Source organism: Peromyscus maniculatus, chromosome 1 (assembly GCF_049852395.1).
Source record: "Peromyscus maniculatus bairdii isolate BWxNUB_F1_BW_parent chromosome 1, HU_Pman_BW_mat_3.1, whole genome shotgun sequence".
NCBI classification, from domain to species: Eukaryota; Metazoa; Chordata; class Mammalia; order Rodentia; family Cricetidae; genus Peromyscus; species Peromyscus maniculatus.
In genome coordinates, this window is record NC_134852.1 from 110,819,669 (window position 1) to 110,831,959 (window position 12,291).

General features: G+C 45.5%; 1 protein-coding gene across 2 annotated transcripts in view; it reads right to left on the reverse strand.

Moving 5' to 3' along the window:
* Positions 1–9,162, reverse strand: part of Pold3 (DNA polymerase delta 3, accessory subunit) — a 40,292-nt gene extending 31,130 nt beyond the window's left edge. Inside the window, exons 1-2 of one of the 2 annotated variants that reach the window (XM_006982152.4) lie at positions 8,961–9,162; positions 7,482–7,537 (exon numbers count right to left, since the gene is read on the reverse strand). In XM_006982152.4, the coding sequence (XP_006982214.1) occupies positions 7,482–7,537; positions 8,961–9,020 (116 nt within the window). In that variant the 5' untranslated portion in view covers positions 9,021–9,162. Of the gene's footprint in view, positions 1–7,481; positions 7,538–8,486; positions 8,900–8,960 lie in introns of those variants that run through there. The other variant, XM_042279758.2, reaches the window with a different exon arrangement.
* Between the last annotated feature and the right edge of the window lie 3,129 nt (positions 9,163–12,291).

Sequence of the window (12,291 nt, forward strand, 5' to 3'; positions counted from 1 at the left end):
AGACACAGATAAGAAATCTGACAGCTTGCTAAATAGCACAATTTTTTACATACTGAACAGGCAGATTTCTGAAAAAACAACAGACAGATTTAGATGGAGCATGGAACTGGAGCCAACTTGTTTGAACTAGCTCAATTACCCAGGAAGTAACTGAGATCAATCTAGAAATATGCCAAGAGGGACAGAACCCACAGCCAAACAGTGGCAATGGTTAAGTAGCAGATACAACAGTGAGTCATTATCTAGCTATGGGATCCAGAATAAAGTTGTCTAGGCTTCATATCTTGAGGCATAAAAAAGAAGGGCCATTAATACATGAGTAATTCTTATAATCTGAATTCATACAATGTCTACAAGCCTCTACTCTCAAAGAAGCTGCAAGTCTGTATGTGCTTTTGGGGGGCAGAGAAGATTTGGGGTTTTCAATAATTCTATCATATTGAACATTTCAAGCTATCATATACATGAAGACAAATATATATCCACCTCTGACACTACTGAATTACTTAGAATCAGATGTTTCATGACTAGAATATAGCAGGTGCTTACACCAGGCAGCATCCAAAATGTTCATTTAGGTGAGTGACAGAGCCACACATTAAATGCAGAAATGTTGCTTACAGTAAAATTTTTACTCACTTTTATCCCAACCACCCAAAATACTAAAAGTCGACTCCCCTCAATAATCTAGAATTTAACAATAAAAAAATGCTCATCATTTGTCTTTATTTCAATAAATATTTAGCAAGCTTCTACAACATATCACACTTCAGTTGAGAATAGCCAGAAAGTCAGAAATTCTGAGAGCTAGGTCTAGTGGCACATGCTTTTAACCCTACAGAGAAAGGCAGGGGGAGCTCTGTGAGTTCAAGACCAGCCTGGTCTACATAGCGAACTCCAGGTCACCCAGAGTTACATAGTAAGACATTATCTCAAAACAGCCAAAGAAAACCTCCCCTTGACTGTTGATCACTCTCTTCTCCAGATGCCCCCCAGCTTCCACGACACCCTGCCCAGAGTCTCCTGCTGCAACTGCGCCAGCTGTTTCCTGCAGTTCTCTGCCTTCCTTTCCTTACTGCAGGAAACAGCTGTCTTAGCCATCTTCTTACTGTTTTAGTGTGACCAGTCACCCCAGTTAGCTTTCCTGACATGGAATATGGCTGGCCATCTCATGCACTCTCCGTGGTCTATTTTATTCAACTCCATGGCTTCATTTTCCCCTGATGACATCATCATTTGTTCAAACCACCTTAGCCAGAAATCTGGAGTCAATACCCTTTACTTCTCCTTCCGAAGCGAGCTGCCAAGTCTCATTAGCTCTCCCTCCCAACTAGTTCTTGCCTCTACGCCCTCCATGCCTCTTGACTGGACTCTTTCAATCCCAACTGTCAACTGCACTCTCTTCTCACCACCATTATCTGTGAGGCTGTCACAGTGAAGTTTTAAAATGCAAGTCAATAACAAAAGCCAGCAGATTTAAAGTTTAAAAAAAAATCAAAACTTTACTGAGTGGCCACTTATGTTCTAAGGAGTGAACAAAGGCATCCAAGCTCCTACCCATTAGGACCAGCCATCTCTTTCATAGAGTGTAAGCTTGAAATGGGTAGGAATTTGAATCAGAGATCTGCTTGCCTGCCTTTTAATCCTGAAGCAAGCTGAGTTCGAGACCAGCCTGGCTTACAGAGAATTCCAGGCCAGCTAGGGCTATATAGGTCTCATCACTTAATTCTTCATCAAGACAAAAGCTCAGGACTACCTCCTACTCCACGCCTTCTCTAACACAGCCAGCCCAGCAGAGCACCTCTGCCTTCTGAGTGCTACCAGAGATTATCCCATGGCAAGTATTAGGACACCTCTAACTACTTGTTTACATGGCTGCCTTTCCCTAGACTACCAGAGATTATCCCATGGCAAGTATTAGGACACCTCTAACTACTTGTTTACATGGCTGCCTTTCCCTAGACCATCAGTCCCAGTACAAAGTGTGTCCCATCTGCCAGTTTTGTGGATTCTTCCACCTTGTTCTCTCCTGTTTCCCCCACTGCAGTGATGATGTTAGAAGGGCAGATGGGAGGTGGACTCGACTACTGATGCTAATTAGGACCATTCTAGTAGGAGACCGAACAGGCAAGAAACACGTCCCAGGTGCTCTTGAGCACGTCAGTCAAACGCAGTCTTTCCTCCACAGCTCTTGATCTTATGTTCTGCACAGGTTTCCCAGTTTTCCTATGAGTTTCTCTTCTCACTTGTTTTTGTTTTGTGTTTTCTATTTAATCTATTTTCTTTTCTACTGAAGTCAAAATAAGCCCTTAAAAAAGGAATTTACACATACTTTAATACTTTTACCTCATTTAATAAAGCCAAGTATTCTATTTCTGACAAAATATGTGAAATAATCTTGTTTTATAATTTATTTGTATTTTTATGTACATTGGTGTTTTGCCTGCATGTATGTCCATGTGAGGGTGTTGGATCCCTGGAACAGGAGTTACAGACAGTTGTGAGCTGCCAGGTGGGTGCTGGGAATTGAACTACAGTCCTCTGGAAGAGCAGCCTCTGCTCCCAACCGCCCACCAAGCAATCTCTCCAGCCCCCATGAAATAATCTTAAAAATGAGTGACAAAACAGGACTTCCTACAGAATATATTTCCTTCACATAGGATGAATTACAGCCTCCCCTCTGAGACCATTATTTTTTCTCTTCTTATCAGTTCTAATCATAATTTCCCCCAGGACTAACTCAACTTTAGTCCTCCATAATATTTTCACAATCTGAAATTATCATGTTTAATTCAATGAGAGAGGATCTTGTCTGTCAGAGATATAGACTAAAATAATACTAAAAAAAAAAGCTGGGTGTTGGTGTCACATGCCTTTAATCCCAGCATTTGGGAGGCAGAAGCAGGAGGATCTCAGTGAGTTCAAGGCCAGCCTGGTCTACAGAGTGAGTTCCAGGAAAGCCAGGACTGTTACACAGAGAAACCCTATCTCAAAAATAAATAAATAAATAAATAAATAAATAAATAAATAAATAAATAAATAAATAAGTAAATAAATAAATAAGTAAATAATTATAATACTTAAAAAAGAACTGAAACTGGGTTCTCTGGAAGAGTAGCCAGTGCTCTTAACTGATGAACCAACTCTCTAACACCCTCTGGTTATTTTTTAAATGGTTCAAAATTTTTGATCATGTATCTGTTGGATTGCTTCCATTTTACTAGGTGGGATGATGTCTGAATTGGCATGAAATGTCTTTCCTGCTTTAAAAAAACAAACAAACAAATGAACAAACACTGATCCTGGTGACGGCTGTACAACTGTGGAAACACTGAAAACATTAAAGTGTATAATTTCAATGGGTAAACTGCTTAGCGAGTGAACAGTTCAAATCTATTTTATAAAAGAATTAACAGAACTGAAACCTGAAGGATAAGGCAAAAACTGGAAAGGAACATTCCAGGCCGAGGAAACAGTCCAAGGGACCTGGACTGAGAATGAGTTTAGCATCATCTGTGGAAAAGCAAGTGGACCCAGACTACAGTAAGGAGGTATGGAGCAGATGAGCTGAGGCTGGGCACACAGGCAGGAGCCCGATGGTAGGAGCCCGATGGCAGCTAGAACAATGCATCTTTACTTTCAAGTCTACTAGGTGAGTACAGTAGCAGTTGCTTCATTTCATATTCAAACACTTAGCACTGAAAATAAAGCACAACCAGTTGTGGTGCTCAACGCCTTTAATCCTAGCACCAGATCTCTGAGTTCAAGGCCACCCTGGTCTACCTTGCCAACCTGGCCTACATACACAGTTCCAGGCCAAGCAGGGCTACAGTGTGGCCCTGTTTATGCACAGACAATGAGTAAAGCTCTTTTATGTGTTCATTCCCAAAGTTATTGCAGCTCTTAGGTTTAGGTCAAAGCTGATCTTGGGCAATCTTGGTAAAAACAGGTCTAAAGTTACCTCTGGACTAACAGTTTCAGGTCTTGAAAGCTTAAACTTCAAAGGTAAAATCAGTATCCTACACCCATCTAATGTTAACTCAAAGCCCAATTGGCCAATTCTACAGAATAGGGGCTTTCTAAGACATGCACGTACCACTAAAGGAACAAATAAAAATCAGACCACCCAGGAGCAGGACAAACTAGACCAGGCATTTAACTCATACATGATTTCTCAAATGGTTAACCAAGTCTTCCTCTTGGGATTGAGAAACACTGTACCTTTGCAGACCAAACATTCTAACACTGATTAAAAGTTGTCTTTTCTCGCCGGACGGTGGTGGCGCACGCCTTTAATCCCAGCACTCGGGAGGCAGAGGCAGGCGGATCTCTGTGAGTTCGAGGCCAGCCTGGACTACCAAGTGAGTTCCAGGAAAAGGCGCAAAGCTACACAGAGAAACCCTATCTCGAAAAAAAAAAAAAAAAAAAAAAAAAAAAAGTTGTCTTTTCTCTTTTAGCCTCAAGTCAGATCTGCCTTAGCAATAAGGACAACAACAAAAAGATGTGGCAGAATAAAGAGCAGTGCTCTGGCCATCCTAAGCACTCTCTTTCACTTAAATACTCCCATATCTTTAAATTATACTTAATGTGTCCATGTGTCCGTGTATGTGTGTGTGTGTGTGTGTGTGTGTGTGTGTGTGTGTGTGCAACAGCTCACGGGCAGTCTGTTCTTCTTTCCACTAAGTTCCTACAATTGAACTCAGGTCATCAGGCTCAACAGCAAGCACTTTTGCCCACTTGAGCACACTCTAGTCTATCAGACAGCTCTAGTCCTCACACTCTATCAGACAGCTCTGGTTCTCACACTCTAGTCTATCAGACAGCTCTAGTTCTCACACTCTAGTCTATAGACAGCTCTGGTTCTCACACTCTAGTCTATCAGACAGCTCTAGTTCTCACACTCTAGTCTATAGACAGCTCTAGTCCTCACACTCTATCAGACAGCTCTGGTTCTCACACTCTATCAGACAGCTCTGGTTCTCACACTCTAGTCTATCAGACAGCTCTGGTTCTCACACTCTATCAGACAGCTCTGGTTCTCACACTCTATCACACAGCTCTGGTTCTCACACTCTAGTCTATCAGACAGCTCTGGTTCTCACACTCTATCAGACAGCTCTGGTTCTCACACTCTAGTCTATAGACAGCTCTGGTTCTCACACTCTATCACACAGCTCTGGTTCTCACACTCTATCACACAGCTCTGGTTCTCACACTCTAGTCTATCACACAGCTCTGGTTCTCACACTCTATCAGACAGCTCTGGTTCTCACACTCTAGTCTATAGACAGCTCTGGTTCTCACACTCTAGTCTATAGACAGCTCTGGTTCTCACACTCTAGTCTATCAGACAGCTCTGGTTCTCACACTCTCACACAGCTCTAGTCCTCACACTCTAGTCTATAGACAGCTCTGGTTCTCACACTCTAGTCTATCACACAGCTCTGGTTCTCACACTCTAGTCTATCACACAGCTCTGGTTCTCACACTCTATCAGACAGCTCTGGTTCTCACACTCTATCACACAGCTCTGGTTCTCACACTCTATCACACAGCTCTGGTTCTCACACTCTAGTCTATCACACAGCTCTAGTTCTCACACTCTATCACACAGCTCTAGTTCTCACACTCTATCACACAGCTCTGGTTCTCACACTCTAGTCTATCACACAGCTCTGGTTCTCACACTCTAGTCTATCAGACAGCTCTGGTTCTCACATTCTAGTCTAACAGACAGTTAATGTCAAACACATGTTGTCCTCTGTCATAGCTTCAGTTGTCAACTTGACACACTCAGGAACAGGCAACCTGAACTGAGAAACTGCCTCCTTTGGATGGGCCTGTGGGCATGTCTGTGGGGCAATTTCTTAATTGTTAATTGATGGAGGAGGGCCCAGCCCACAGTGCGCAGATGGTCCTAAATTGTATAAGGCCGCTGAACAAGCCAAACGGAGCAAGCCAGGAGCTGTGCTCCTCCATGTTTGTTTCAGTTCCCGCCTTGTAAGTCAAACCCTTCCTCCCCACGCTGGTTTTAGTCAGTGCTTATCACAGCAACAGAAACCATTATGAAAATATGGGCCAAAGTTGGGCCTAACAAACACATGTGAAAACATAAAGATCTAAGACAATAAACACGAAGATCTGAGCTATAAACAGGACTGGTTAACCCATTTAATAAAGCTGAAATAACAAAGTGTATTAGTTACCTTTCTGTTGCTGTGACTACAGACCGTGACAAAAAAGACTGACGGAATAGAGCTCATTGGAACGAGCAGTTACAGAGGGACAAGAGTCCATCGTGGAAGGAGGTGTGATAGGCAAGGGAGTCTGAGCAGGAAGCAAGAGCTCCTATCTTCAACTGTGAGCATAGCACAAAACAGAGTGTGAACACGGAGTGGGGCGAGACTGTAAACACTCAAAGCTGCCTCCGGTGATGTACTTACTCCAGCAAGGCTGTACCTAAACCTCCCCAAACAGTGCCACCAGCTGGGGACTGAAAGTTCAAATATATGAGCCTATGGGGATCATTCTCATTCACACCACTACACAAAGTGATGTTAACCATAGGCCAAGGCTGGGGGAAAAAAAAATCCAGCAAAATTATCACATTTAGCCAGGCAGTGGGGGTGCACGCCTTTAATCCCAGCACTTCGGAGGCAGAGGCAGGCTAGCCTGGTCTACAGAGTGAGTTCCAGGACAGGCTCCAAAGCTACACAGAGAAACCCTGTCTCGAAAACACAACAACAACAATATTATCACATTTATATTCAAGTCCACTAAAGGAAAGAACAGGGCTGGGGAAACGAAACGGTGAAGGGAGTCAGGTACTTGCATGGGGACCCAAGTTCAGATCCCCAAACCCAAGCAAAGCAGGATAAAGTAGCATATTTCTGTAATTCCAGCTCTGCGGTGAGAGGGGGGGCAGACAGAAGCCTCAGAAGCTGGCAGGCCAACCAGCACATACACAACATACACACACAACATACACAACAGAGCATCACAAGAGCTCCCATCTCAAACCAGCTGAAAAGGGAGGAATGAATGGAGCCCAAGATCATCCTGATCGTCCCATGTGCTCTGTGGCCCGTACGCGCGTGGGCGCGCGCGCACACGCGCACACACACACACGCACACACACTTCTAAAGAAAGACAAAAGTAGTGAAAATAATAATCTTTCCTATTAACTCGGGGGTGGGGTGGGGTCTGGTTCTAACCTAAGAGTTCTATGAGCATTAAAAACAAAGTTTAAGAAAATTCCAACATTAGCCGGGCAGTGGTGGCGCACGCCTTTAATCCCAGCACTCGGGAGGCAGAGCCAGGCGGATCTCTGTGAGTTCGAGGCCAGTCTGGGCTACCAAGTGAGCTCCAGGAAAGGCGCAAAGCTACACAGAGAAACCCTGTCTCGAAAAACCAAAAAAAAAAAAAAAAAAAAAAAAAGAAAATTCCAACATCATTAAAATTAGCAGTAAACTGGACTTACTGTTTTGCCTGGTTAACATGAACTCCTAGTGTATAACTGAGCCACTTGTAAGTTACCTGAAAGAAAAAAACAATTTTTAAGGTTTTATTAGATGATCCCAGAGTACAGATAAATGCCAAGAGCCTGCTCCTAAACACTCTTACTCTTGGATGATTATGTCCTGTAAACTACAATAGATGTCCGTTAGAAAAACCATCTACGCGACAAGACCAAGATACTTATCTTACAAATACTAAGATGGTTCACAGATTGACCAATGCAAAAGAATCTACGAAGGTGGGTCAGAGAGATGGGTCAGTGGGTAAGGGGACTTGCTACCATACCCTTTAGAACCTGAGTTTGATCCCCTGAATTCACACAGTGGAATGGGAGGACTGGTCCTTGATATCCACATGTGTGCCATAGCAAGCATGCTCTCACATACTAACACACAAAATGTAACAAATGTTTTAAGAATCTACAAAGTCAAGCCAAATATAAGCAAGGACTCATTTCACTCACACTCCTTGTTTTACTTATGTTTTCTGTCTTTGAGAAGCCGCCACCTACAACTGTCCTAAAATGATCTAAAAGCTAGATTATCTGAAAGTATATAACCCAGGAACTTCTCAGCAAACTTGCAGCTATACAGACGTTAAGGCGAACAGGCGGTGTGGGGACCAGAAAATGAGTTAATGGTTAAATGTGGTATGACAGGTTATTTGGGGAAATAGAGGCATCAAGCCTCCACCCTTCCGTGACCTAGTCGTCATGTCTCTTCTGTTTCTTCCCATTCTAAACGTTGCATTCCCAATAAGGAGACTGAGAGCGGCTGGGTAGAGGCAGGGTGGCTTGAGAGGTAGAGCCAGACCTTAGACTCAAGAATTACCCCTCGCTTACTAATGGCCCATAAACAAGCTATTCGGCCCTTGGCTTCAAATTCCACTTCCAGAGATAACTCCAGCAGCCTGCCTGAGGGAGTGGGAGACGGAAGTCACGGTAACCAAACTGTGCCCATGGGCTCACAATGGCCAAGTTCCTTCACATCCAGGTCTCTCTGGATCTTCACACCAGCCCAGAGAGGCGGGTCAAGCTGCTTTCAATATTTCAATTTCCAGGAAGAGGAAACTGTCTCCGGAGGACAAACCACCCGTCAGTAGCCCAGCTCCTCAACCGCACACTCGGGGCTTGAGGGGCCACCAACCCGGCATGGTTGGACCGGGCATGGGGGAGGAGGCCTCTGGAACCCTGCCTGCTTCCCGGGCTCCGTGCCCCAGCGCCCCCCACGCCCAAAGCCCGCGGACTGCGGAGCACGCGGGGGGCTCTCCCGCAGGGACTGTCTCCAGCAAAGGGGGCGTCGCGGTGATCTGTGCCCCCCCGCCCCGCCCCGGCCGGCCCCCACGAAGCCACAAGCGCCCGGCTCGAGACCCCCGAGCCCTGGCAGGCCCAGGACCCCTCACGTTCGCCTGGCCCGCGCGCGCCCCCGCCCCGGCTCCTCACTATCTTGTTCTGGTCCGTGACGAACTCGTCTATGTTTTCCAGATAGAGCTGTTCCGCCATGGTAGTGCAGCCCCCGAGCCCTTTGCTCAACTCCCGCCGGCGGGAAACGGATTCGCTCACTCCCGGGTCGCGGGTCGTCTCCCACGGCAACCGAGGCGACGCGCTACGGCGGCGGAGGAGGGCCAAACCGCTGAGCGTCCAGCCGGGGCTGCCATAAGAGGAAACTTGATTTAGACCGGAAGTGAGGAGTGCAAGCTTGGTTGACTGTGTGCACCTGGGAGCTTTCCAATCTCTCTGTCGCTGGTCTACTGACTCAGAACCATATAGTTCTCCGCTCTGAGCAAGTTTTTCCACTTGTAAAGTGAGAAAAATACCTCTTGCCGTTTAGCACTGGAACTCAATGGTAGCTCACTTTCCTAGCCAGGGTTTCATTCCCAATGCCTAGGGTGGTGGTGTGAACTAAACTCGAAAAGAAGCCTTGTCTGCAGAGACGGCTTGGCTGATCAGCATTTCAATACTGTGGCGAGATTGAAATGTTGCAGGTCCAGAGGCTAAGGGCCTATCTTTGGCCAGTTCTAGCCTTCCTTACCCATTTCTGTATCGGAATTATCACCCTGTGACTTAATGGATAGGAACCTTTGGAATCTATTAATTTAGCAGACCACTAGCTTCCACCAACCCCAAAGCTAAGAATGCCATCAGATAGCATCTTGATCCTATAGGGAAGCTTCCCCCACATTGATATACCCACCTCTCTGAATATATTTTAAACTTGATTTGTGACTTTCATTGCGCGGTACAACTATAGAACTTCATGGAACTCCTTCCGCATTGGAACATGAAGTTTGGGGTAACCAGGCTATGGCCACTCAAAATCGCTCCAGAATAAAGTGTCTCTCATTCCCTTTAAGATGAGAGCTATGGCTTTTGCATGGACTATGGGGTCAAGTGGGGTGCCCATCCTTGCCATTGGACACCTTTATTCAACAACAAAAGATAAGCAGGTTTTCTAAGTGCTGTTCCAGCACTGGGGCACAGCAGCGGGCAATAGTGGCAGAGGCAGATGAAGAATTTTCATGCTGTTAAAATCCTTCCAAAATAAGAGAGAGGTGAAGGTTCCCAGAGGAGGATGGGGAGGAAGACTGTCTCAGGTTGTTCTAAGGATTTTCATGCTGTTAAAATCCTTCCAAAATAAGAGAATGGTGAAGGTTCCCGGAGGAGGATGGGGAGGAAGACTGTCTCAGGTTGTTCTAGCTACTGACACGTTGGGAGAAGAGGCCAAAGGGAGAAAGGACTTGGGAGGAGCCAGGTCCTGCTGGGCCCGCCAAGCTGTGTAATGAGGCACAAACCTTATTCCTAGGAAAACTGGGAAAAACATCATTAGATTGGAGAATTTCTACTTACGCTTTTGTCAACAGTACACACCACACACAAAAAATCCTTAATAATCGCCTCCGGCCACCGTAGGTCAATCCTATAGCATAGAGGACAAGAAACAGGCTGTGGAGGTAACCTGACTGGGTTTGAATCCTGGTTCTGCTAATTGTGTGCCCTTAGGTAAGTTATTTTAAGTACTAGGAATCTCGTTTTCATCTGTAAGATAGGAATCATAACTTCAAAGGTTAGCTGCAATATGAATTCATAGAAGACATAATGTGCAAAAGCCTACAAAGGGCACGTACTGTTCTTGGTGCTGAAGTGGTGGAGCAGAGCTGTGGTCAAGAGTACACATTGTTACGCCCAGATCTCGGGGACTCCCAAATGACCACCACGGAGACCGAATCCTGTATGTAAAAGCGAAGAGCCTTTATTCTTCAAGCTCTGGGGCTTGGTCTCTCGGTCCTTCCAATGCAGCCATGAGAGCAGAGAGCTCTGAACTCAGGTGGGGCGGGGTTTTTATCATAACAGAGGATGGGGTGAGGAGATTTCCAGGGTTCAGGACCCTGGTCGGCTGACATTTGTCTAGGGGTATAGGGAATGTTTGGAATGTCAGGTATTTCCTCTTAGATGCAGGCCCCACTGGATGGGATCAGCTTATGGCTTTTCCTGGGTCCAAGTGTTGCCTGCCAGAAGCAGTGTCTGGGCCTCTAAGTCTGTCATGGCAGCTGTGTGGTCAAGCTGTGTTGGGGCCTCCCCAACATGAAGCTTACATTCTCCAGAGAGATGTAAATGGGGAGGAGGAGCGACTTCAACAGTGGTATCAGCACGGTGGTGCATGCCTTTAATCCCAGCAAGGGCAAGCTGATCTCTGTGATCTGGAGACTAGCCTGGTCTACCTAGCAAGCTCCAACCTAGCCAGAGCTACATAGTAAAACCTTTCTCAAAACACAAACAAAGAAACAAAATATGGTAGGAATAGTGAAAACTGAAAAGACTGCATGACTTAGGTTTCCTTTTAGGAGGGGGGGGGGGTGGCGCGGGGCAGGGGAAAGCTGCTAATTAGAGGAGGGGCGAAACTTGGAGAGTGACGAGACTGGGGACCTAAGCTTTAGGTCAGCCAGGAGTTTCTTGGAAGATGTGAAAAGACTGGGAGAAGAGCAGATGAGAAATCAAATCATTCTCTTTGGCGGGAGTTATAAATGAGATAATGGAGTCTTCACACTGTGCCCGCCACAGTCACACTAATAATAGTCGGTAACTCCGCTATCACATTACAAACATACCGAGCAATGCTTTTAAAATGGTATTGCATTTAGCCTCGTAGAAACCCAGCAACTGGACTGCATGGGTTTCATAGAGAACTGTAGCCAGCAGATGCCAGTAAATAAACCGAGGGCCATGTCAAGGCCATTAGTGTTTTGTTTACAAATTCACTGAAAGGTTTTAGGGTCAAAAATAAACCAGAGAAGGGTATCCCTTGGGATTTTCCCTCCCACAAATGAAAGATGAAGAAAGTCATTTAGTTTGTGTATATTCCTCAGATACTAATTATTTATTTAGTGTCTATGTGTGGTGGGTGTCCCAAGGAGTGACCCCAATCCTCAAGTAGCCTTGTTAGATTTTAGCATCCCTTCACATATACACATACAAAAGATGAGGTCCTGTTTGCAATCAGCTTTATGCTGTTAATGGAAAGAGTAGCTGCAGAACAAGCTGTACGGACTTTGAGACAGGGTTTGCTTCAACACAAACGATTTAAATATGCTCTTGGGACCGGTGACATGGCTCAGCAGGTACAGTGCTCCCAGTGCAAGCCTGAGGACCCGAGTTCCATCCCCGGAAGCCACGTAGACATGGAAGGAGAGAACTGACTCCTCAGAGTTGCCCTCCGACCCCCACACACCGTGGTCCATGCCGGACCCCACACATGCACACAATAATTAATAAATAC